Source organism: Hyperolius riggenbachi, chromosome 3 (assembly GCF_040937935.1).
Source record: "Hyperolius riggenbachi isolate aHypRig1 chromosome 3, aHypRig1.pri, whole genome shotgun sequence".
In the NCBI taxonomy this organism is placed as follows: Eukaryota; Metazoa; Chordata; class Amphibia; order Anura; family Hyperoliidae; genus Hyperolius; species Hyperolius riggenbachi.
This window is the reverse complement of record NC_090648.1, coordinates 150,494,317-150,522,120: the sequence shown is the minus strand read 5'-3', so window position 1 is coordinate 150,522,120 and position 27,804 is coordinate 150,494,317. Positions and strand designations below refer to the sequence as shown.

Genomic DNA, 27,804 nt, shown 5'->3' with positions numbered 1-27,804 from the left:
ATACAGTATTATTCCACATAATGTATTCTATTATTTGACCACTAGAGGTCAATATATAACCATAAGTTAGGCTCAAATTGGAAAATCTCATATACTGTATCAGTTGTAAGTTTAGATATTCTCCCGTTTGAACTAGCAAAGCTGGCTTAAAAGTGACCCTGTAGTGCAGGAGTGTCTAAACATTTTGACCAAGAGCTGCATCACCATTCTTGAGCTCAGGGGCTGAACTAGCAAAAATAAACACAATGTTTGCTGATTGCCCCTCGGTTCACTATGCCTATTATATTTTGTAGAAAAAAAAAAAATCCATTGGAAATAAACCATATACTGACCATGTGTGTAGTGCCCTTCAGTGTGCAAGCATACTGCTGCTGGTATAGTGGCAGCTGCTATTCAATGGCATAGCATGTGCTGCTGTTGGCATAGTGGCGGCTGCTACTGCTGCTGACATGGTAGCGGCTGCTGCATGGCTGTTACTGCTGCTGGCATAGTGGCTGCTGCTGACATAGTGGTGGAAGTCACCTCCCTCCCCACCCTTCAATCACCAAGTCCAAGTCTATGTACTGCCTTCCCCTTCGGTCTTCCTCCTCCACCTTGATCAGGACCATTCACCATAGTCCAAAAGTAATTACCAGTATTATAGGACTACCTGATACTTTATCTGCCAAACCCAGGTTCATCCATCAGACTGCCAGCTGGTGAAATGCATGGGATGATAATACAGTATCCTGTGTAAAAGGACTGTGTAAATGTGCCCATAGTTCTACATGTCCATTAGTGCACTGCCTCTCGCTCCAGGAAACGGTCCGGCAGCATACCTGTTGGGACGCAGCCTTAGTTCTTTACTCCAGAGAACACATTTGAACAACTCCATTGGCAATGGATGTCACTGCTTAGCATTAGCTCATTTTGGATTTTTTAAGCATATTTTGATTATTTTAGCAGTAGCAGTTGTCAATAAAGCTTTATTTTCATATGAAAATGTATTTTTTTTTCAATTAAGGGTAAAAAATGCATGTGCTTCTATGCGCTTGTACGCGCTAAAAAAGCTGACCCATTCACTTACATTGTTGTGCACTTTACAACTCAACGCACAGAAATGCATGCAACCCTACGTTTTTGTAGCGCAGCACATGAATGTGAACCAGGCACATTTAATTACATGGGAAAATCGATACCTTGCTGAACGCACAGGGCAATGTGCTGTGAGAAGCGCACAGAAACGGCCCTGATGTGAACGAGGCCTAATGCTGTACACAAGACGTTTTTATTTCACAAAAACAAAGCTGATGATGTACAGGGGCAGGGCAGGCACTTGATGACCTGATATCCTGAGAAGGTGGCATCTTATGATACTCACATTTTAGAAGTGGCTTCTAAGATTGACCCCTCCTATTCAAAATATTTGTCTAAGGAAACCGCTTGGCTGTATGCGTCTAATAACAATAAGGGCTCGTTCACACCTAGGGCGTTTTGTGTTTTTTTGAGCTCCGGCGATTAAAAAAAGCCCTAAAATCACTTGTGAAATGAATCCTAATGGGATAGTTCATATCAGCGCGTTTCGTCTGCTTTCCGCTTAGCAAAGCGCTGCCTGTACCATTTTGAGGCGATTTTGCTACAATTGGAAGGTATAGGAAAAACGCAAAATGCTCACAAAATCGCTTTACGCAGAGATTGCTGTATATATTACACAGTATACAAGTATCTATCCTATAGCAAAGATTTTATCAATACAATGCATCAATAACCTTTTGTGGTCCCCAAGCAGACCAAAATGGGCTGGATGCTGGTGAAAATTCCTCAGGTGGGTCACCAAGCCATCTTCTTGTAGCCGAGGAGACACTCCACTGGTGGATAAACTTTGCTTAGCTAGTATACACAGCATGTTTAGGTAATACACGGCATGTTTAGATGTCTCCCTTTGACTTTAGTACACCCCGAAAAGAAGTTGTGTATCACCTAAATAACAAACATTTTTACGTCAGTGGATTACCCCTTGCCTTTATTTAAAAAAGCAAATCTGTAGTGGTAAAAAAGTAGATACTCACCTATGGATCCAGAGTCTTCCTTCTCCATAGATATCAGACTTTTTATTTTTCCTCCCTTCAATTTTACTTTAACCACTTCCGGGTTCCGGGTGGTTTTGCTGATCGGTGCTGCGTGGGCTCTCCAGCCCGCAGCACCAATCAGCTAGCAGCCAGGCCGATCAGACTTCCCCCCTTTTTTCCCCACTAGGGGGATGTCCTGCTGGGGGGGTCTGATCGCCGCCGGCTGCTTGCGCTTGCAGGGGGGGGCTCTTCAAAGCCCCCCTCCGCAGCGCTTCCTGGCCTCCTTCCCCTTCCCTCCCTCTCCCTCCCCCTGTGAGCGGCGCAGGACGGATTTCCGTCCTGCGCCTGATGGGATAGGCTTTAGCCTATCAGATGCCGGCAATCCCCGGCCAATCAGAGGCCGGGGATCGCCGATCTCCTCTACGGAGCTGCTGCGCAGCAGCGCCGTATATATGTAAACACCGGGGAAGATCTTCCCCGTGTGTTTACATTTACCCTGCGAGCCGCGATCGGAGGCTCGCAGGGTGTTCACGGAGACACCCTCCGTGAACTGACATGGAACGGCCGCTCGTCCATGGAAACCACTTCAGGATTCAGGGGCGTACTTAAGCGTACGCAGAATCCTGAAGTGGTTAAAGGGAACCAGAGACAAAGCACCCTCATGTATTTTACCATATATATCAGTGGGAACATTAGAGAAAACACCTACCCTGCTCTCTGTTTCATTATTTACTGTTCAGATTGCTTCTTAGCAGCCCTGATAAAATCTCCGCCTGAGCATTCAGTCTGGCTTTGTTCAGGAATCTTTATAGCTGAGTCTGTCTTCTGTGCTGTCTTTTCAAGCCCAAGCCTGCCCCCTTGTGGCTCTGCTCAGGAATAATTATAGCTGAGTCATTATAGGAAAGCCAGACTGAATGCTCGGGATTTTATCTGGGCTGAAAGAAGCAATCTGCACAGTAAATAATGAAGCAGAGAGCAGGGTAGGTGTTTTCTCTAATGTTCCCACTATATGGTAAAATACATGAGGATGCTTCGTCTCTGGTTCACTTTAAAGGATACAGTAGAATCTTGTTATAGTAAACTCTGATATAGTAAACCTCTGGATATAGTAAACTCCTTCCTTAGGTCCCAGCAAATGTGTCTGTATAAATATATAATGTATGACCAATTCTGATAACATAAACTTCTGCTATAGTAAACTACTTTTCCTGGTCCCTTGGAGTTTACTTAAAGGGATTCTACTGCATAACAATCCCTAGATAAGGTGCAAGGAAATAGAGTAATGAGCTATGTTCGTGTCAGGACTCAGGAGTCTCACAACCTGAATAGGAAAAGTCTTCAAAAAGGGCTTTGTAAAATTTATCACACATAAATTAGCTTCAAACATTTTACAGTACATGGATATTATTACTCATATTAAAACACAATTCAAATGAAATTTGTGCAAATTAAATAGCATCACACAGTTCATGCTTTAAAGCACACCTTAAGTGAGAGGGATATGGAGGCTGACATATTTATTTCCTTTTAAACAATGTCAATTGCCTGGCTGTGCTGCTGATCCACTGCCTATAATACTGTTAGGTTAGGTCCACACTTGTCCCCTGCAGAATGGATACATTTAAAACGGATCCGTTTTTGTAAACAATTTTTTTTTCTCCGTTTTGAGAATAATGGCTTTTTTTGCAAGGATGTTACCTTGCAAGCATGGTGGGGCCGCCATGCTGAAGGGGAGAGCAGGCAGGAAGCGGGCAGCGGGGGGGGGGGGGGGGGTCTTCGTCGTCGTCGTCCCCCTCCCTCACCTGGGTCCCCCCTTCCCCGCTCCTCCTCCAGCTAGTTTCAATAATTTAAAAATAATTAAAAAATCGATATAATGTAGCAGGCGATGAGCGGGGAACTTACTACCTTGCGCTCCACCGCTCGATGCTGTGACACAGAAACTGATCCGATTCTGTGTCCAAAACTGCCTGTGTAGAGGGGGATCCGTTTTCCCATTGCTTTTCTCTATCCCTCCGTGTATCCATGGTCCGTGAAAATGCAGCAAATCCGGAGCGTCCGTTCAGGTTTTGAAAACGGGTCCCCGAAAATGCAGATGGTTCCGTTTTTTTCTTGGGAGAAGACGGCTGATATTTTTAAAATTGCTATCCGCGGCTCCGGTTTTGATCCGGGCTGACAAACAGAGCCACGGATACGTTTCCGGACCTCGTGTGAACTAGGTCTACGACACATACCCTAAACAAGCATGCAGATCAGGTGCTCTGACTCAAATCTGACTAGATTAGCTGCATACTTGTTTCAGGTGTTTCAGGACACTACCACAGTCAAAAAAATAAAAAATCAGCAGAACTGCCAGGCAACTGATATTGTTTAAAATGAAACAAATATGGCAGCCTCCGTATCCCACTCACTTCAGGGTTCCTGTATATGATAATCCCTGAGTTTATCATACTAATGTGCAGAGCATTGTGGGTAGTAAGAGCTAGGGATAGTCAATGAGATGCTAATAATTCAGCCTTCCATGCAAAATGCATGCAGCTTCGGCTGTGCCAATCAATTGAACTTTCTGCCAGTTGTAATTAGCCCACTTCCCCACTGCATACAATTTCCATGGAGGATTAGAATTAGTAACACCTCATTGACCATCTCTAGTAAGAACCAACCACATAGATGCTAGCTGACAGACCTCAGCCCACTATCAGTAGTCATTAAGAACAATTAAAAAAACTTTAAAAAAAAAAACTGCTTTAACGTGAAATTCCACCTTTTCCTGTTTCCTTAAAATGGACCTGAACTCTTGCACAGGACAGTAGGAAAACAGAGAGAAATGTACCCTGTATGTATTTAGAGAGTTTAGCCTGTCTAATTCCTTCTCATCTGTGACTAATCACAAGTGTAATGTGATCTCTCTGCTGTGTCAGCTGGCTGTCTTAGCTGAGCAGCTAATTTGTAGACCCAGGATCTTAACCCTATGTCTGCTGCCATGAAAGCAGGAAGTAGACACACTGCAGGAGTTGTATCAGCTGTAACAAAGAAATGTTTTTCTTTAAAAAGGTTATTATTCTGTTGTTTAGCTTATCTTTTAGAGCAGAGAGGAAGTTCTGAGTTCATGTCCGCTTTAAAAGTGACTTTTAAAGGCCAGCAACACCCCATGTAGAATAGTCACCCTGTTAGCAAATAGTTAAACCTTTAATACTTGGCCAATACTCAATACTAAACCTTCAGGGGATTGGGGGGGAAGTAGTATCACAGCTCCGCAGGGGTGGGTCTATAAACAGGTGGCCATTACTTCCTATGAGATACGGTTCACTTCTGGAATTTCAGACTTTAAAGTCTGAAAACCACTGCGCCTGCGTTGCCGTGTCCTCGCTCCCGCTGATGTCACCAGGATTGTACTGCGCAGGCCCAGTATGGTCATTGTCTGCACAGTACACTCCTGGTGACATCAGCGGGAGCGAAAACACGGCCATGCAGGCGCATTGGTTTTCAGACTTTAAAGTCTGAAATTTCAGAAGTGAACCGGAGGCGGGGCCGGAGCATCGGTGAGTGGCTGCACGGGCACAGAATGTCTGCAGAGGACCATTAGAAGCCCCGGGTAAGTTCAACTCATTTTCCCCCGACCCCCTACAGTATTCCTTTAAGTTAATTGGCCACTTAGAACACTACAACAGTTTAGATTCTTGTATTTTCACTTTACAAGCATTTCATAGTTAAATGTAAGCTCTGTCTCTCGGTTAGCTCCTTCACTCCTCTGGCATTTGGAAATGCAAACTCATATTTCACCTGTAGAAGTGTTATTGTGACAGAACTATTCTGTTTATGTTACATTATGAGCTCTGTTATATCTGAGGAGATGGATGTAATGCATGAAGGGAACAGACGAGTGAGCGCCCTATGCTTACTGATGCGACACAGAGAACTTTCAATGAAGAGGTAAATTGTCATTATAAATACTTAGTGAGAAACCAGATAAATCTCAGTACATTTTACTATGCCCGGTTTCTTTTGTCAGCTTTTTCTTTCTTTTCTTCACTCCCCTTTTCTTCAGTTTCTTCCCAGTCTGAGCTCTCTTCATCTTGTTGTAGAAGACGGCTTCATCAGCGATACTCATAACATGAATCCCCAGTAAGTCCTTTCCTGTGGGTTCCAGCATTTCCTCTGCAGGAAGCGCCATCTTCTATAAGATATATATATATCACCATGGTGGTAATGCAAAGAGCAGTCTATTTTACATAACAAACAACTCATCTAAATAAGCAGCTTAGGGCTAGGTCTGAAAAAGGCATTTCATGTTCATGTATTTGTTCTATTTTAGGCATGTTCCCAATCTGATGTCATCCTCCAGCCTTTGCATCAGTGGAGGAGGCTGGTGTCCATTTATGTGTGAGGCCAAGGTCACCAAAATCTCTTACTTCCTGGAGGTATAAGAGGACCTGTCAGGGATCACATCGGAGTTTTTATTTTTCTCTTTTAGTTGGACAAGTAGTGGCTGCTACTAACATACTGTATATTTTTATTTCACCACTGAAGAATTGAGTGGTGAACTGTATTTTAAGCATTATTTTAACTAACCAGTTATAACCATACCAAAAAAACCTATGTTTTGATTGTTGCACACTATAATTTCACATTACTGAGAAGGGATTAAAGGGCCCGATCCAATTCACTTTTTCTCCTAAGAATTCTCCTTGGTGATATTTTTACATCTTATCAATACAATGCCTTTTAAGACATTAGCAAGCAAGAAAATACTGAGAATAATAATTTTGACAGTACTTTTCACCTACTTTTCCAATTGCAGAAAATTTATATTCAGAAGAAAGTGAAGAATTATCTCTTAGGAGAAAACTTTGAATACAAGCCAAAGAATCTTGTCTTCATGTCTAGTCATTTTGGGGAATACATTTACCAGAAAAGCAGAGGCTCTTGAGTGACATTTGACAGCTGTTGCAGAAACTAAACAGTTTCTGGCTCTGAGCTTCCCTGACAGGAGTTTGTTTACACTAGAAGACCAAAGTGCAGTCAGTCACAGAGGGACACCACAATGAAACTGATAATTGGTAATCTTGTGAATTGAGCTTTAGCTGTACAAACAAAAGTTAGGTGTGAAATAGTCTGACATCAGGGGAGAAATGGCAGCATATCCTAAGATTAGGCCACATCTGAATGACTACCAACAGAGCCCCCTAGAGGCAACACAACTTGTATTCAAAACAATAGTCTGAGTTGGAACTCTCCCATCTCTTTTGTTTTCAAAAGTTCAAGCACACTTTAAATTACCAATTACTTGGGGCTGATCTACAACATCACCTCTAAGCAGACTTAATAAATTCAGGGGTGAAATGCTCTTTAAAAAAAGGTTCTCCTAAGTAAAAAGCTATGAGCACTTACCACTGGTGTCTCTCCCAGCTGAATCTGTAACCATATGTTGACTCGTTGGCTCCAGTCACCTGGAGCATCCACTTCCCACAGTCGATCTTGTTCTTTAGGATTATCCGCAAGAAATCTGTGACAGACTGAAGCACAAAAGTAATATGGCTGCATGACCAGCTAAGCTTCATTGTGCCAACAAACCGCCGGACCCTACTAAATAAACACTGTTTATTTCATAATTGGCGACCCTAGTGGCACAGAGGATGGATCTGTGATACAGCACAAAAAAAGATGCAACAGACTACACAACGCATCTGAATGGATCCACGTCAGCGCTCTGTTGTGAATCCTTCTAGATTCATCACAAATGGGAACACAAGCCCAATTCTGTGTTATACAATGTTACACTGGCAGCACCTTGTAGCTGCACAGGCTGCAGTTGCAGATTCTACTGATACACAAAAGGGGGACATTTCTGGGTGAGGCTGGCCGTAGAAGGCCTGCAACAAAAATCCTGTCTTTGTTATTAAGATCAAGATTTGTTTCACATATTCACAAATACAGGTTTAGCCCTGGGGACAGGACAAGCTTCCTGTCCAGCCCATGTGATCTGCTCTAGTATCCTAAAAACCAGGATGTGCATTGTAATAGATAAACATGCCAGAGGCTCACGCGGAGGCTGCCATTCACCTCCAATGAGGTTGGTCTACAGTAGTGGTTCCCAACCTGGGGGCGATCGCCCCCAGGTGGGCGATTTGGGTTCTAAGGGGGGGCGGTAAATTTGTGGGGGGGCGACAGGGGGTGATCAGTATGAAAAGGCAGAAAAAATAAAGTGTCGCAGTGTCACTCGTTTTTAAGAAAATTATGGGCAAAAAATATGATCTGTATAAAATATGCAAGTGTGCATGATAGAGTTGCGTAATTCCTCAGGGCTCGTTGGTCACGCGCCGGTGTAATGTCAGATATTGCAGCCCGGAAGCAGCCTTCCTCACTGAGTATCGCGCATGCTCAGTGGGAAGTTAGATATTATTTACCTGAAATATCTCCGCTTCCGCACCACGTACACTCCCGAAATTTTCAGGGGAGGGAGGGGACGCCCAGATCTAGCTCTGTGTCGAATTGCAGCCCCCGAGTCCCACTAGTTCCCGAGATAGGTTTGCTGCAATCAGTCTCGGGAACCAGCGGGGCTCGGGGGCTGCAATTCGGCACAGAGCTAGATCTGGGGGTCCCCTCCCTCCCCTGAAAATTACGGGAGTGTACGTGGTGCGGAAGCGGAGATATTTAGGACGTTTTACGTGGCTGCACAATTTAATGGGACGCAGGCTCCTACTTCGCATGCGGGGCTGCACAACGTGCGGGGCTGCAATAGCTGACATTACACCGGTAAGGGAATTGGCGCAAAGTAGTTGAGTCACCGGCTATTTTTAGCTGGCAAGGTCACAGCGCTACCCCCTCCACTGGCACCACCACCTGGCGTAAGGGTATACCGTACTAAGAGAAGGGGGGCGACAGGGGTGAGTCGTCTTCCCCTAAGGGGCAATACCTCATAAAAGGTTGGGAACCAGGGCCGGCCCTAGACTTTTTGTCGCCTGAGGCAAATTTTGAAAAAATTGCCACCGCCGCCGCCCCCAAACCCCCCTTGGAGCTGGAGGGGTAGCTGGCAGGACGGGGGTATTGGGCCTAGCGGCGGGAAGAGGGGGTCGGACCCCCCCCTCCCTCGCCTGGGTCCCCCGATCTGCGCTCCCCTCCAGCCTTAACCACTTGCCGACCGCACGCTTATACCGTGCGTCGGCAAAGTGGCAGCTGCAGGACCAGCGACGCAGTACTGCGTCGCCAGCTGCAGGCTGATTAATCAGGAAGCAGCCACTCGCGCGAGCGGCTGCTTCCTGTCAATTCACGGCGGGGGGCTCCGTGAATAGCCTGCGGGCCACCGATGGCGGCTCGCAGGCTAAATGTAAACACAAGTGGAAACAATCCGCTTTGTTTACATTGTACGACGCTGCTGCGCAGCAGCGCCGTAAGGCAGATCGGCGATCCCCGGCCAATCAGCGGCCGGGGATCGCCGCCATGTGACAGGGGACGTCCTGTCACTGGCTGCACAGGACGGATAGCGTCCTGTGCAGCCCGGATCACCGGGGGGAGAGGTAGGAGAGGGAGGGGGGTGAATGTCGCCGCGGAGGGGGGCTTTGAGGTGCCCCCCCACCCCGCAACTAGCCTGCAGGCAGGAGCGATCAGACCCCCCCAAATATGTGGAACTAATCTTATTTTTTTAAATATCAGAGATTTTTTTTTACCGTCCGCTGGTGGTGATTCAGAGCTTTCCTGCGTTTGTGTTCAGGCTTTGTTTTAATGTGCTCCTCTGGGTGTCACCTTCAGCTCTGGTCATAAGCATAGTCAGAAAATCACTGCGCTTGTGGTTAGCAGTGGTACAGGTGGTAGCTACAGATGGCCAATGAGAAGACAATAATTCTGGCTTGCATGTAGCATGAGATTGGGCCAACGCCATTCAGCAGACAGTGCATCTGATTGGCCCAATCCCAAGCTGCATACCATTTTCATTAAATTTGCATGCAAGAAAGAATAATTAGTGTCTCACTGACCATCCCTGGTGGCAGCAATTCCAACCTATTAACCTTTAAGACCGGAAAATGAACGGCACCCTTGTTGTCAGCTGAGATGTAGTGAATTCACCACCTTCAGCTGCCTGAATGAAAGAACCATTAGTCAATTATGATTACTGAGCTAAGAGATTTGTATTTTTCTTTAGCACACTTTCCATATCAGGGGCGTAACTACAGGGGAGCAGCCTGCTACTGTAGGGGGGCCCAGAGCTGTAATGGGGCCCCAACTACTACTTCCCTCCCTTTAATAAAGGGGTCCATCCTTCAGATTGGGCGTTTTTGTAGATATATTTGTTTTGGTTCTGATGGCCACACTTGTTGTAGGACCTTTGCAAGATGGACCCCCAGGCTGTGAGGGTCATCAGGAGTAGGCAAGATAAAGGGTGTGAGCATTGGGGGGGCTTCATGATTTGTAGCTATGCCTCTGTCCCATATCAGAATATTCTGTCCTTATCTAGTTATACAGAGGCATGTGAGAAAGCAGGGAGGGGCAGAACAAGATTCTCCCCAGTGGTATTCAACTAAAGAAACATATATTCTGAAGAAACCAATCAAACACACATTGCTTTTCTTACCATGATACATATCAGCAGATAAGGGGAAGCTGATTCCCAAAGCACTTTCCCTGGTAAATGTCTGGCAGTAGTCCTGTAACATTGCAGTTCCAAACCCGTGTTTCCTCCACTCCTGCCGCACATAGATCGTGTCCAGCACAGGCAGCATATAACACTGGCTGCTCCCATCATACAGGCTTCCTGGAGAGGATGTAAGATAATCAGGGTTACATTTGCTCCATGTGCAGCCCTGTGTCTTATGGTGTGTACACACTTGAAAGATAAATGAAAGATCTCAGACCAATTTTACCCCCTTCCATGTAGTATGAGAGCCATACTACACAGTCTTTTCTATGGAGCTGAACTCCCCATCAGATAGAAATCTTTGCAGGATGCTGCACACACAGATGCTGTACACATGCAACAGATCAGTATCTGCAAAAGATCTGTTCCTGCAAAAGATCCATTCCTGCAAAATGCATTCATAGTCTATAAGATCTGCAGATCTCATACACACCTTGTTTAACAATTCACTAACCTTAACTCCTGTCTTTAATAACTCTTCTGAGCGGTTTTACAGTTATCACAATAATATCACCATGGTGATAACTGTAAAACAGCTCAGAAGAGTTATTAAAGACAGGAGTTAAGGTTAGTGAATTGAGGCCATTGTGGAGCGGTTTCCCCATAGCAACGCGTCTAGTGGAAACGGGACCTTAGAACTAGAGGATCAGCAGGAAAGTTAAAGAGGAACTCCTGCTTTTTTGGCAGTTGGAAACAGCTGTAAACAGCTATTTCCCACAATGCAACAAGGTTCACAGACAGGAAACTGCCAGAAGTACCACGGTCCTCAGAGTTTCTTGTGGGAGGGGTTACACCACAATATCAGTCATACAGAGCCCCCCTGATGGTCTGTTTGTGAAAAGGAATAGATTTCTCATGTAAAAGGGGGTATCAGCTACTGATTGGCATGAAGCTCAATTCTTGGTCGGAGTTTCTCTTTAAGCAATCTGAATTGTTTAAAAAGATATAAATATTTCAGCCCCCACATCCCTCTCAGTTCAGGTTTCCTTTGAGGTTCCGGTAAGCAAGGACCCCATGCATGCTTATGTAAAGTAGAACTAATATACATTTATATTTTTAGATTTTAAACTTGCCCATGGGAAGAAAAATAAAACATGAGTAATGCTTTAAAAAAGGTCGTGTAGGGAAAAAGAGATGGGCCACTTACATAATTAACTCTACACAGAACGAGGGGGTTAAGAAGAGTAGGGCTTGCCAGGAGGTTGTGTACTGTATGCCTGAGCTTGTCAGCAGACTGCACATATTGTCAAAACACACAGTGGATGCTGTCACCTCAGGCCTGATGAGACAGTCAACAGGAGGTAATTATTTCTGCTGCTTTAATGCTGGCCTTGGCACAGGGGAGGCCAGGGGAGACCTCACTGCCAAAAAATGACCCTGTTTGTTAAAAACACTGACACCACCAAGCAAGAATGCAGCCCCAGCCGCTCGCAAACAATGTTCAGCAAGCTGACATCTTGCTGCAGACTCACAGTAAACATGTCATTATTGGACAACAGGGGTCACTTAAGCATCATTAAGTGCTGGCAAAGCTCAAGGAGAAGGGCCTGTTGCTGGCCAGAGAGAAAAAACACTCTATTTACCATAGCACCACAACATTTCACATTTACAGCTTGGCAACAACCACAAGCTAACACGTTCCCTTTCAAAACATTTCATTTCAGGGGCTCCGATGTTTTTCTAAAATAGTTTTTTTTTTATTATAGCACTTGCACTGGCTTCCCAGAGAACATAAAAACAGCTCATACCTACCCTTTTTATAGAATATGTTTCAGGGGCATTGCTCCTATTAACAGATATGTGAATTTAGCCCAGGGGCTGTGTGTGCTAAAGTAACATAAGGTAATGGATTGCACAGTACAGCTGTGCCATGCTCTGCTAGGCTGCTGGTGTATGACTTCATACATGAAAGTGCTGCAGCCATGCTAAAGACTGAAGGGATGTTGCCACTTGCCAACTGTTGCCCTCGTACTATTATTTAAAGGTGATTAAGGAGCCATGCAGAGCTCCAATACACGTGAGCTGTTGTCTGTGTTTTTGCTGATGTGTTAAATAAAGTTGGAGATCCTTTTACCCTACACCGGTGTAGCGGGACATCCCTCCTTACTTACTGCCATCTTTGATGCTTTGGGATCCCAGGCTCCTGTTGGCTATACCGGTGGTTGTAGCGATCCATCCTTCACTGCTATTATTTAAAGGGAACGCGAGGTGAGAGGGATATGAAGGCTGCCATATTTATTTCCTTGTAAATGATGCTAGTTGCCTGGCAGTCCTGTTGATCCTCTGGCATACGTAGTGTCTGAGTCAAAACCCTGGAACAAGGATATGGCTAACCCAGAGTCAGAGTACCTGATCTACTGCATGCTTGTTCAGGGTCTATGGCTAAAATTATTAGAGACACAGAATCAGCGGGACAGCCAAGCAACTGGTTTTGTTTAAAAGTAAATACATTTGGCAGCCTCCATATACTGTACCGCTCACCTCTGGTTCCCTTTAATACTACCTACCTAATAATACAATCCAATAGCTTGATCTAGAGGCTTCTTTGAGAAAATCTGCAGTATTTTTTTTTATTAGTTCTGGATAGTAAGATGAAGGGTTCAAACCTTTGCCACATTATTAGACCTGAGCAAGAAAATGTTCCATGAAAATTGAATGCAAATTTCTGCAGTTTTGAAAGTAGGCCACACAGTCCCAGTAGCTGCTGGTTAATTAGCTGGCAGCTGGATGGGAAGTTTGAGTACAAAGCTCATCTCTCAAAGTTATTACCGTTGTCTAGGTCCCTGACAGTAAAAATTCTACACACTTCCTGACTTGCTAAGCTGGTGGTGTCACCAGAAAAAGAAGCAACAGATAGCAATAAAAACACAACAGAGATTTTATTCCCCACTTAATTTTAAAAAGTACTTTTTTTGTCCCTGTTAAAAACACATTTGCTGTCTGGTCAGTAGGTGAGGGAGAATCTGCCTGTGTGTTTAAACTGACTTTACCACATTCTGAATCAATTGCAAAGTACCTCTATACAGATCGTTTGTTCTCATTCTACTGACTGCCGCCTTGTCTCAGGTATATGGTAAACAATCTACTGAAGAAAACTAAAGCCATAACCAAAGCCCTGAAGCCCAAAAACTGGTGTTTGTAAAAGGAAGGAGAGATTGCAGCCTCCAAAGTATGGAAGATATATTTGAATTTTCATTTGGAATGATAATGCACCGTGAAGCTCCTATAACACATCTTGATTCACATTAAGTAAAGACTAGAAAATGTGTGCCCATTAGTGCACTGTAAAATTGTAAAATGACTAAATAATGATAAACAGATTCTGGCAGATATAAAAGTAGATTCTAGTGATAGACAGATGACAGTAATAGATAGAGTGATAGGCAGAATATAATATCAGGTAGATTCAAGTGAATAGATTGTACTGATGTGTAGTACATTCCACATTTAAAATCTGACAGCCCAGCAAGCACATTTAGATGCAGCCAGTGCTAAATAGGAAGTCCTACTATGGAAAACATTAGAATCTGCCTTCATGACTCCACTGATGTTTACATATACCATGTGGCCCAAGTTTATTAACATCCTTACTCTAACAATATGTTTCCCTGCGTCTGCCCATTCTTCCCAGATGTGGAAGTCAACTCATTTCTATTTTCACTTCCAATCTACAAACTGTTGCATGATTGAGCTCTTTTCAAATCCTGAGTTCCCTCCTGGCCACTGCCACTCTGCTTTCTGCTGGTGGACAAAGGTCTACTTTGTCCGGCATTTAAAGTGGATCTGAGATGAAAAACGAATTATAACAAGTAACTTGTTTATATATCTTATCTAAAGTTTAGATAGTTTACACAGCAAATCTAGCTGCAAACAGCTTCAACAGTAGATGATTATTTATTCCTGTGATACAATGAGGGCAGCCATGTTCTTTTTGTCACATTACACACAGGCACGATGATAGCATCTCCAGCCCTCAGCCTGTGACAAATTCAGTCCCTCTCCTCCTCCCTCCTCTCCTCTGCCTCTGAAATCTCTGGCTAGTAACCTCCTCCTCCTGCCCAGACTGAGCTCCCATAAGCCCTTGCTACCTGGGACTGAGTGCCTTGGCACTCTGGAAAAGCTGTGGGCTAGGCTTGTTTAGTTTATAGAGAATTAGAGTATTAAAACAAAACAAAAAAAAAGTATTTGGCTTGAGGAATGCCCTATAAACTATATAAAAGGAACACAGTAAAAGTTTATCTCCGATGCACTTTAATGCTATGCCTAAACAAGAGTTTCATCAGGCCTGTACTATTACCAATAAGACATTTTGAGGCAGATTTCACACTGTGTATTGGCAGTAGCGGTGCGGCCAAAAATAGGCCTTCGGGATTACCACGTTAGTATGCGATAATCCCCATCCGGCAGCATGTGGCTGAATCAATGACGTGCACTGCTAAAATACACTTCCGTGCATGTGGCAGTCATTTTAAAAGACACGCGACGCCATAGACTTACACAACTTCCGGTCTGCCACACGTCGCCACAGGAGTTGCATGGTAACGTAGGTATGCGCTTGTGTTAGATTAGGGATTTCCAGCGCACCGCACTGTGCCTCGTGTACTGTGATATGGCCCATAGACTTTCCTTGCCAGTGTGAAAGACACCTTAGAGAGAACCAGAATTTTAGCTTCTTGATTTCTTGCGGTCTGCAAAGACCACCAATGATCCCCTGAACTATTTACTCTTTCAAAATTGGTGCGGAGACTCCCTTCTTGAAAAAGATGTTATTTCTTTCCTCTACTCTGCATTAGCTTACACCACCGTCACTAAAGCCCAATCTACACGATGCGATTCTTTATACAATTCGATTACGATTTTATTTACGGTTCTATTAAATCCAACATGTCCGATCGGGATTCGATCCGATTTAATTCGATTTGCTATTGTTTTGCAATGGCAAATCGAATTGAATCGAATCGAATCCTGATCGGTCATGTTGGATTTAATCGGGTCTTAAATAAAATCGTAATCGAATCGTATAAAGAATTGTATTGTGTAGATTGGGCTTTACAAATCAATGACAGTGAGAATCTGATCTTGGTTCAACCCTCTCTGAAGAAAGATGGGCTCATTGCTTCACTACCTTTACTAACAATAGCGCCTGCTATGCCTGAAATGAAACAGCCATTAAGCTTTTACATAGATGCTATTATAACCCTGCTAGGTTGCACACAGTCCAAATAACAAACTTCAATCTCTATTTTAGAGGGTGCAACTCGATAGGAGGATCTCTGGCATACCTGGTGGTCTTGTGAGTTAGCCCAAAGATTCTGGTGAACCCTGTGGTCAAAAATTAGCACTATTACAAACTTGTCTCTGGCATTGAACCATATGTCATGCTGTTAGGAAACAAGCCCCCTGGGTTCAATTACCTCACCCTTTGCCTCATACAACACATTGCTGCTTAATCCAAAAGACACTTGGCAACTAATTGGAAGTCTCAGTTTATATCCAGCGTTCTGTCTTTAATTCACTTAAACTAATGCTTAATGAGCATAGTCTAGTGAAAATTACAGATATACTGCCCAATTTTCATAAAACCTGGATCTCATGGCAGGACAATATGGGCCTGTCCTTTGTTCTTCACTCATTTTGATGGTTACCACTCCTTTTCTTTGGCAGCGCTTAAACTCTTGCTACCACCCCTATGTTATCTATACAGTTTGAAACCTGGAGATCAACCAGATTGTTTGTGCTTTTGTTTCTCCTTCCCATCCACTACAACTTTGGCTTTTTAGAATTGTAAGCTAGTTGGCTCAATTAGTAGAAGTGTGTACCACCCTTGAGCTATACCGTGTGCTTACTTGTTCTACAATGTTCTGTAATTAATCATCTGTTTTATATGTCATATGTTCTTGCTTCTTTATATTTTTATACAATTGTTAACCCGTGCATGGCCGGATTTGTACTTTTTACCGCCCAAGGCCAACTATACGTATGGTTGTTATCTCTATGTGCCCGAGAATTCTACTTACTTTCCATCATTGGAAGTCATAGACAATAACCATTTCAGTAATATGCGTATAGATTATAAGTTATGTTTTCCTTAAGAACTTTTATGCTTGCCATCTCGTTAATGATGGACCCATTGAGTCACCATGAGAGTTAAGCTGAAGTATACATGCAGGATAGAGCTTACAGGTCTTGTAGGGACGACACAAGTACAGGACAGAGAGTTCAAAGGTTAAAGCTGTCCTTGTAGATAGGGATGGCTGCATAGAACAGCTTTACTGCCCCTCAATGAGCCGCCCCCAAATTTCTGGTGCCCTAGGCCATGGCCTATGCGGCCTTGCCAGAAATCCGGCCCTGAACCCGTGTGGTTTTTTTTCTGAAGCGTATGCTGTACTGTCATCTTTGACAAAACAATAAAAACCATTTAAAACTAAAAATTAACAGTACTATCACTCCCTCTGAGCCATTGTAGGTCTCCCCTTCCTCCTCCACTACTATGCCCGGGCCCCAGCACAGTATCAGCGCAGCAAAGGGCTCTCACATTCACATCTCTAACTGGCACTCTGCTTCCTTTGTGCGGCCATCATCTCCTGGTGCCTGTACTCCAGTGATGAACGTGGGTACATGCATACCTTCGGGTCACCACCATCTCCTGGTGCCTGTACTCCAGTGATGAACGTGGGTACATGCATACCTTCGGGTCACCACCATCTCCTGGTGCCTGTACCCCAGTGATGTACGTGGGTACATGCATACCGTCGGGTCACCACCATCTCCTGGTGCCTGTACCCCAGTGATGTACGTGGGTACATGCATACCGACGGGTCACCACCATCTCCTAGTGCTTGTACCCCAGTGATGTACGTGGATACATGCATACCGTTGGGTCACCACCATCTCCTGGTGCCTGTACCCCAGTGATGTACGTGGGTACATGCATACCGTCGGGTCACCACCATCTCCTGGTGCCTGTACCCCAGTGATGTACGTGGGTACATGCATACCGTCGGGTCACCACCATCTCCTGGTGCCTGCACCCCAGTGATGTACGTGGGTACATGCATACCTTCGGGTCACCACCATCTCCTGGTGCCTGTACCCCAGTGATGTACGTGAGTACATGCATAACGTCGGGTCACCACCATCTCCTGGTGCCTGTACCCCAGTGATGTACGAGGGTACATGCATACCGTCGGATCACCACCATCTCCTGGTGCCTGTACTCCAGTGATGTACGTGGGTACATGCATACCGTCGGGTCACCACCATCTCCTGGTGCCTGTACTCCAGTGATGTACGTGGGTACATGCATACCGTCGGGTCACCACCATCTCCTGGTGCCTGTACACCAGTGATGTACGTGGGTACATGCATACCGTCGGGTCACCACCATCTCCTGGTGCCTGCACCCCAGTGATGTACTGGGGTACATGCATACCTTCGGGTCACCACCATCTCCTGGTGCCTGTACCCCAGTGATGTAGGTGGGTACATGCATACTGTTATGATCATGTCTGCAGCGTTTACTGCTGGCTGCAATGGTATTGTAACCCAAGCAGTTCTGATGTCATTACATACATTTTCTTGCATAGTTTGGTTTGCACTTAAACTAGTTGCTGATTCCATCTGCAGTCGCTCTGAAGTTAATGACAGTTTAATATGCTTTTGTGTAAACAAACATTGTCTGCTGCTATGGAGGGGCAATCCCTTTCCTGCAGGCTGCATATCATTGTCTGCCTTTTCCTGCTGCCAGCCTGTGATTAATTACCATTCACTTGTGTGGGAATCTGCAGGTCTGCTCCCATTGGATGACCTCAGTATAAAGAACTGCTTCCTGCAATGCTTGATGGGCTACCATAGTCTCAGATTCAGTCTGTTACTCTGCTCGTGCCCCACCTCGTTCCTGGTCCGTGTGGACTGCGCTGACTCCTGCGAAGGGGTCAGCGAGTCCTCCTAGTTCTGCTCTTGTTCTAGAAGTTGTTACTTTGCTTGTCTTGTGTCATATATTGGTTCATCGCCAATATATACGCATACTTGCACGTTTATTATTTTCCTTGTATTCGTGTTACGTTGATACATCAGTGTCGCTGATATATACGTACACGAACTGTTTATATCCTGTGTTCCATTAGTCAGCGTTCCAGCACGCTGAGCTAGTTATCCTGTTCCTGGTCCTGTTTGTGGATTGCGTTCATCTCTGCGAAGAGATAGCGAATCCTTCTGAGTCCTGTTCCCTGTATTACTCCAGTCTTAGTCAGAGTTCCTGCTTATGTCATATATCGGTTCATTGCCGATATATACATATGTTAGTCAGACGTTACAAATAGTTTCATTGATAGCTGTAATTGTAATACGCTAGGAAATCATACTTATTGTATATTTATCTGTGTTACGTTCAACTATCTTGATCCTGCCATTTCCTGACTATCCTGTCCTGTCTTTGTGAGGCACGCCATTGCTGCAAACGCATTGGCTACCTCATTCCAGTCTGTTTTATTGTGGACGCTTGCTGTCACTAAGTAGTGGCTAGTTAAGCAAGCGTTCATTCTGTCTACCTGTCCTGATCTCCTCCGTCCTGGTTTATGCGCTCAGCGCTACTTTGCGCTGAGACGTTATTACGAAAGTGTTGTTTGTGGCTGTTCGGATCTGCACCGGCTCTGTGCACCACAATCTCCTATTGGAGTCAGTCCTCTCCTCCACTAAACTGGGGATATCCTGATCCCTTGTGCTGGTGTGTGTACCTCCTTCACGTCAGCTTATGTGTTGTATGCTGACTGTGGAGATTACACCCCCAAGCTTAACATTATGGTAGCCCCATTACCAATCCCTATTGTGGGGGGAATTTCCAGAAATTATGACACTGTTTGTCAGGGGTCCTGCTCCTTTAAAAAATTTGAAAAGCTTGGTCCTGAAGTTACAGACAAATTTATATCAGAATTGGTTAAAGTTCTGGCCAATCCCGACTTTCGGGCTTCTGCAATTTCTACCTGGTCTGATTGGATCGTTTGTGCTCTTTTTAAGGGCAAACTTTTTGATTGGGCAATCGATGTCTTAGATCACACTCAGTTTAGACAAAGTCCTTTGCAATTTATAGCTTTTGTAATTCACAATTGGTTGCGCATAGATCCATTGCCTTTTCCTCTTAATGAACTCCTGGCAGCAGGCCAATCAGCTGCTCCTTCAATTGCTTGCAAGAATGAGCAGCAAGTAGAAAGTGTTACTGATAATTTTCCTGCAGCTTTGAATAAATCACCAAAAACAGCAAGGTCAAAGGCAAAACGCAAACGTTCTAAGAAACGTGTCCAATCTGCAGAATCGTTATCTTTAGCGACTGCGCATCAGACCTGCAATGAGATTCTGCCATTAACAGATAATGAAATGCAATTGTCTTTCAGGGGAGTTAAATGGACTTATGAAACTACTAATGAACTTTCATCACTGGCTAGGGAAAATAAAGATTTTTGTTTAAAAGAATTATCTGAGTATGATTATGAGGATATATTACAGAGTATTGAACAAATCAATCTATTCGTGCAGCAAGAAAAATTTGCATACACTACAGTCCAACACTTGTTACAGGTATTGGAGATCCTTAGGAATAAGAAATCTGCCAATCGCCTGCTAAATAATCCAATGTATGTTTCTGCCAAAACCACATTTGCAAACTGTGATCTGCCTGTTAAGTATGCTTGGAATCCTCCATTTGAGAAAGGAGAGATGGAAGCTCTGGTCAATGAATGGAAGAATGATTCGAGTTCATTTTGTCAATTTTACAGTGCAAAAAGTGAATTAGTATTGAATGCATGCATTAAGTCTGCCTATAACCTAATAAAAACTGGTGTGTGTGGGTATGACCTTGTGGCTCCATTGATCGATGTGTGGAAAATGATTTTGGACGATTTTTATGCGATTCAATCAGTTGATACCAGGGAAGACACACTGTCAATTGGAGACTGTCCCACTTCTCCAGTTACTGAGTCCCTGCCATGTCTTGTGAATGTTCCTGTAACTCCACCCTGTACCATGGATAACTCAGTGTTACTTCCCAGTAAAACAGAAGCCACTGATACTTTCTTAACTTTGCCCTGCACAAATTTCTCAGCAGAGAATCCAGAGGTCCTGTGCTGACTTCTGAGTCCAGCCTAGCCAGTACTCATGAGTCTTTGTTCAGTGAAACAGATACCAGAAAAATCTTGCCTGTCTCTGCAAACACTTCTGCAGAAATTACCTGTGTTAATAAAGTTCAACTCCTGTCTGATCCAGCAGATGCCAATAGATGCACTACATCAGTTTCCGAGTCCCAGCAATCCTGTCCAGAAACCTCAGAACCCCAGCATCTGAATTTTCCAATTTCACAATTGAATGGTGATTTAGATGCGCAAACATTGTGTTTTGATCTCCCTGTTTCTACACCTCACTCTAGCTTCGTGAATAACTCAGAGCGTCTGCTATGTGAATCCGAAATCGCAGAATTATTACCGTGTTCAGAAAATGTTCCGGTAAATTTGCCCTGTACCATGAATTGTGCAGTAGATCTCTCCAATGAAACTCAGGTCACAGAATCATTATGCTGTCCAGCAGGTGCTTCCATGGTTTTGCCCTGCAATATGGACTGTTCAGTGATCCTGTCCAGTGAAGCTGTGGTCACAGAGTCTTATGCTTCACCCAGTACTTTGGATACTTTAAACCCTCTAGCAGAGGAGTCTGAGGCACTGCTTACCTCAGTTGGTGTTGCAGTAATATTCACTTGTCTAGCAGCTGTTTTGGAATTACAGTCTGCTCTAATAAAACTCGATGAATTTCTGCCCAGCGAAGCAGAAGCCATTGAAATATTGTCCTCGTCAGCAAGTGTGTTAGATACCTTGCCCTTTACACAGTCTGATTTAACCAATGTTGTTGAGTCCCTCTCCAGTGTTGTAACAGCCGAGGAACTCCAGCCCTGCCCTCTGAATGTTTCAAAAGTCTTGCCCTGTAACATGGATAATTCTGACTCGCTGGAAAAAATAATAGAAATCTCAGAATTTCAGTCCGGGTTAATGAGTGTTTCTGAAACCCAGCCCTGTATCCTGGAAAATTCTGGTTCTCTGGCCGGTGTGGCAGAAGTTCCAGAGTCCCCTTTCTGTCCAGTGAGTTACTCAGTTTTGCCTGGTTCAGTGGGGATTGCTGCACTACTGACTTGTTTTGCAGCCCTTCATGAGCTCCAATCCAGTGTATTTGATGAGTCTCTGTCTAGTCCAGAAGAAGTTATGGGAACCCTGTCTAGTTCGGTGCATACATCAGAAGATTTGTCCTGTCTTGTAAATGCCCCTGAACATGATTTGTTAATAACTTTGCTGGAATCAGAGACATCTAAGTCTGATCCTGTATTTTTTTGTGAGAATCCAGTAACTGTGAAGTCTAGTCATGATGATTTTTTTTTGCCCAGTCCTGGTTTCGGTCCTACCTTGACTGACTTTGAGGTTCGCAGTTCCTTGACATGCCCAGAAGTCTCTCTTGTGCCGGTGTGCCCAGATGTGCTTCGTATGCCAGAATGCCCAAGTGTGTCTGTGTTGGCGTGCTCACACGCTTCCCTAGTGGAGACATGTTCTGATGTTGCCGGTTGGCCTGCATGCCCGGAGATGGTTCTGGTCCCTAAAAACACTGATCTTGATGTTTGTCCTTGTGACCCTGACTCTAGAGTTGCCCTGGGTTCCATAGGGGTTCTTGATGGTTCTCCATGTGAGCCTAAGGGGCGTTCTGACCTGTGGGGATCTCTTTGGAGCTTCCAAGTGTTCTGGGAGATCTCTGAGGAAACTTGTCCTGGTACCTTGGACTGGTTCAACGGTGGGTTTTGTGTTGGTAGGGACAGTTCCGGTGGGCATTGCAAAGGCTTTGGCGTTTTTGGACAGTCCCGGGAAGGCGGTGGGTATCGCTCAGAGAGTTTCTGGGGGCTTTTTTCTGGAAGTCGTGGTTCTGATGGGTATCACACTGAGGCTTGTAGTGCTGACGGGCATGGTTCTGTAGGTTCTGGTTCTGATGGGTCCAGTCTTGTGGGGACTGATTCTGGAATTTGGTCTTGCCGGGCTGTCCCGGTCATCATGAATTATCAGTCAGATTGTTTTGTTGGGAATTTCAGTTTTGAAAAGCGTCTGGTATCCGCTTTTAAGGGGGGGGGGGGGTAATGTTATGATCATGTCTGCAGCGTTTACTGCTGGCTGCAGTGGTATTGTAACCCAAGCAGTTCTGATGTCATTACATACATTTTCTTGCATAGTTTGGTTTGCACTTAAACTAGTTGCTGATTCCATCTGCAGTCGCTCTGAAGTTAATGACAGTTTAATATGCTTTTGTGTAAACAAACATTGTCTGCTGCTATGGAGGGGCAATCCCTTTCCTGCAGGCTGCATATCATTGTCTGCCTTTTCCTGCTGCCAGCCTGTGATTAATTACCATTCACTTGTGTGGGAATCTGCAGGTCTGCTCCCATTGGATGACCTCAGTATAAAGAACTGCTTCCTGCAATGCTTGATGGGCTACCATAGTCTCAGATTCAGTCTGTTACTCTGCTCGTGCCCCACCTCGTTCCTGGTCCGTGTGGACTGCGCTGACTCCTGCGAAGGGGTCAGCGAGTCCTCCTAGTTCTGCTCTTGTTCTAGAAGTTGTTACTTTGCTTGTCTTGTGTCATATATTGGTTCATCGCCAATATATACGCATACTTGCACGTTTATTATTTTCCTTGTATTCGTGTTACGTTGATACATCAGTGTCGCTGATATATACGTACACGAACTGTTTATATCCTGTGTTCCGTTAGTCAGCGTTCCAGCACGCTGAGCTAGTTATCCTGTTCCTGGTCCTGTTTGTGGATTGCGTTCATCTCTGTGAAGAGATAGCCAATCCTTCTGAGTCCTGTTCCCTGTATTACTCCAGTCTTAGTCAGAGTTCCTGCTTATGTCATATATCGGTTCATTGCCGATATATACATATGTTAGTCAGACGTTACAAATAGTTTCATTGATAGCTGTAATTGTAATACTCTAGGAAATCATACTTATTGTATATTTATCTGTGTTACGTTCATCTATCTTGATCCTGCTATTTCCTGACTATCCTGTCCTGTCTTTGTGAGGCACGCCATTGCTGCAAACGCATTGGCTACCTCATTCCAGTCTGTTTTATTGTGGACACTTGCTGTCACTAAGTAGTGGCTAGTTAAGCAAGCGTTCATTCTGTCTACCTGTCCTGATCTCCTCCGTCCTGGTTTATGCGCTCAACGCTACTTTGCGCTGAGACGTTATTACGAAAGTGTTGTTTGTGGCTGTTCGGATCTGCACCGGCTCTGTGCACCACAATCTCCTATTGGAGTCAGTCCTCTCCACCACTAAACTGGGGATATCCTGATCCCTTGTGCTGGTGTGTGTACCTCCTTCACGTCAGCTTATGTGTTGTATGCTGACTGTGGAGATTACACCCCCAAGCTTAACACATACCATCGGGTCACCACCATCTCCTGGTGCCTGTACCCCAGTGATGTACGTGGGTACATGCATACCGTCGGGTCACCACCATCTCCTGGTGCCTGTACTCCAGTGATGTACATGGGTACATGCATACCGTCGGGTCACCACCATCTCCTGGTGCCTGTACTCCAGTGATGTACGTGGGTACATGCATACCATCGGGTCACCACCATCTCCTAGTGCCTGTACCCCAGTGATGTACGTGGATACATGCATACCGTCGGGTCACCACCATCTCCTGGTGCCTGCACCCCAGTGATGTACTTGGGTACATGCATACCTTCGGGTCACCACCATCTCCTGGTGCCTGTACCCCAGTAATGTACGTGGGTACATGCACACCGTCGGGTCACCACCATCTCCTGGTGCCTGTACCCCGGTGATGTACGTGGGTACATGCATACCGTCGGGTCACCACCATCTCCTGGTGCCTGCACCCCAGTGATGTACTTGGGTACATGCATACCTTCGGGTCACCACCATCTCCTGGTGCCTGTACCCCAGTGATGTACGTGGGTACATGCATACCGTCGGGTCACCACCATCTCCTGGTGCCTGTACTCCAGTGATGTACGTCGGGTCACCACAGGATCCGGTAGATAACAGAAGCACAAAGGAGGAAACACCCCAGCTGGAGAGGTGACTACGAGAGCACTTTGCTGAGCTAATACTTTGTAAGGACCCTGGGGAGCAGTATTAGTGGGGGGGGGGGACACCTGGGGGCCTATCACCACTCTAGGCCCCGCACATAAATAACGCTGTGCCTGCTTTGCGGTCAGAAGTCAACTCGTTTACGGTCCGGCAGCATGTTGGCCCCTTAAAATCAACCCATTCTGACATCTAACCGTAACCAGTAAAACTATCCTCCCATCTCTTAACTCCAGTCACCTACTCCCCTTTCACCATGCCAGTGCTGAATTCTGCCAGTGCTAAATTCAAGCACTGTGTTGGTGAACATTTTCACCAAACACCAAAACACTGACTTCCAATTAACACCCCATCACGTGTCACATCTGTATGCCAGCACCCAAATTAACCCCTGACCTCCAAAATCCACCAAGAGTAATACTGGGAATACCCCATGAGATTTTTTGGCAGACATGTCCGGTCTGATTTTTGACTGTTTTTTGATCGATTTCTCGTAAAAGTGAATGGAAATCGATCGTAAAATTGATCGGACAATAAACCTGCTGAAAAATGTCATTGTGTATTCCCAGCATTAGCATTTTAGCAATGTATAATCCAGCATCCGCACCCAAATGACCACTATATTTGCCATGTCTGATCGGAGAGCCCATTTATCATGATAGAAAAACAAATTACAGATAAGGACTATGTAAAGGCTCATACACGCGCTCAACAAAAGTCTTTTAAATGCACGATTATCAAACAACTTGAAGAAGTTGGACAACTTTTGTCAAGTAAAGTTGGACAACTTTTGTCAAGCCGACAAGGCGTTATCACTGATAATAGGCGACCAATGACTGATAAGACTCAGCTCAAGTCAATCCAACTGTTGAACTGACTTGAGCTGCGTCTTATCAGTCGTTGGTCGCCTCTTATCAGTGATAACGCCTTGTCGTCTTGACAAAAGTTGTCCAATTTCTTCAAGTTGTTTGATAATCGTACATTTAAAATACTTTTTTTTAGCGCGTGCATGTGGCTTAACAGAAAAACAACACAAAAGAGTGGCATTCAGTACAGGAAAAGAAAACACAGATAAACAGTTAACAGTCAGTAATACTCTGAAGTTCACCTTTGATTTTATACGTGTAAAATGCCACAGCCTCTCCTCGGTGCCAGAGGATCTTAGCCAGCTCCCCTGCCGAGTGTGGAAGGAAGCAAACTCTGTTCCCTGGGCCACCACCTTCTGCAAAGCCACACACCAGGCAATTCAGCACAAAGAGGACAATCCTTTCTCCGCACGTCTGGACCTGGGGAATGAAAAACTTCATTGCTGAAGGGGAAGTACTGGATGCCAAACAATCACAAGCTGCTGACAAGAACAGTTCTCACTGCCAATCTCTAATAGAAAGATCGATCTGTGCCTGGGGTACTTGGGAAAATGGCGAGATAATACAAAAGAAATAACATTAGGACTATCTAATCAGTTACAGTGTGTCGTGCAGCAACTAAGTAGACATACAGGTCATAAGAAAATAAAGCTCACACTTCTGGCGATATTCTCTGTTTTTAAGTTGGCTGCTATAAATGTTTATATAAAGCGTTCATTATAGCGGCCTCCACTAAGAGACAGCTTAACAAAACACTAGAATTTCACAATTTCAAAGCGCTGGTTCAGCTGTAAACTCAGGAAGGAAAGCTATAATGTGGTGTTACTGGAGCCTAATTAAAGCTTTTTACTTGCACATCACCTGTGTTTAGGAAATGAGTTGTTGGAATTCATACACACAAGTGAGGGTTGCAGAGGGCCCTCAGTGCTGCTAGTTTTAACTATTTTAGAAGAACCACAAATTCACTCGGGATGACATCAAAATCAGCTAGAAATAGTTCAAAGGAAGGTGCATTCTAAATCCAGTTATCTCCCCAATAAGGAGTACAGTGGGAATACTTTAAAAAAATCAATGAAAAAACGGCACATAGTTCCACATAGTGTACCCGAGATGACAAATAGAAAAGATTTGATACTTCCTCCAGCCCCATGAGCACCGCTGAGTCCCTTGCCGTCCTACCGAGTGCCTCTGTTCTCCTGCTACCGGTCCCGGTAATCTGGCTCAGTCACGCCAGTCGGCTTCTTCTGCGCATGCCCGGCCCCTCCGGGCGTGCGCAGAAGAGCCCGCCTGCCGTGGCTGAGCCAGATTACCGGGGACCTAGTAGAGATGGGAAGTCCGGATCTTTTCAATGATTCAGATTATTCGAATCGGATCATTGAAAAGATCCGGATCTTTGAACCGAATCTTGAATCATTTTACTAGGGAAGCATTCTGGGGGTGAAATGACTAGCAAAACAGGACTTTCCCTGCAGTGGACAATATAGGGGAGGGGGGTGGACAGACAGAGAAGGGGAAATGGTGGACAGAGAAGGGCAGGGAGTGGACAGAGAAGGGAGGAGGTGGACGAAGAGGGGTGAGCAGAGAGCAGAAAGGTTTTTTTCACACATTACCCACATTGTAAAGTTACTGAGCTGTGCTTCTGAGCCAAAAGTTTCCCATTTGTTCACTATGCAGCACTACGGAACAGACAGCCTAAAATGAGCAGCACATTCCAGCCAGTACGTGTGCTCTACACATATCTGGCAGTGGCACCCATGTCCCCTCTCTCATCTACCTGTCCCTGCAAGGCTGGCTCCCCTCCAACTGAGCGATCCATCTCTGCTCTGCTTCCAGGATCCCCCTGCCCGCTGAGAGGGGGGCATGCCACTCCTGGCTCCACCCCCTTTGTGAACCAAATCGTTCATTTTGATGATCCGGATGATTCGACTCACAAAAGAGATTCGGATCAAAGATCCGAATTGTTCATGAACCGGACAACACTAGGACCTAGGAGAATGGAGGCACTCGGGAGCTGGCTTTACCCACCCTCACTCCTGGACCTTCCACATAGGAGGAGTAAAAAGGCAACCCATTTGGCTGGGAGAGTAAACAATAGCACCTCCAGTGACCTCATCTGCAGG

General features: G+C 44.9%; 1 protein-coding gene across 2 annotated transcripts in view; it reads right to left on the bottom strand.

Annotated features, from left to right (window-relative positions):
- Positions 1–5,598: 5,598 nt before the first annotated feature.
- LOC137561188 (protein FAM169B-like) overlaps positions 5,599–27,804 on the bottom strand; it is a 69,347-nt gene continuing 47,141 nt past the window's right edge. Inside the window, exons 5-8 of one of the 2 annotated variants that reach the window (XM_068272451.1) lie at positions 25,927–26,104; positions 10,615–10,794; positions 7,437–7,561; positions 5,599–6,222 (exon numbers count right to left, since the gene is read on the bottom strand). In XM_068272451.1, coding sequence (XP_068128552.1) covers positions 6,022–6,222; positions 7,437–7,561; positions 10,615–10,794; positions 25,927–26,104 — 684 coding nt within the window. In that variant the 3' untranslated portion in view covers positions 5,599–6,021. The remainder of the gene's footprint in view (positions 6,223–7,436; positions 7,562–10,614; positions 10,795–25,926; positions 26,105–27,804) is intronic. The other variant, XM_068272452.1, reaches the window with a different exon arrangement.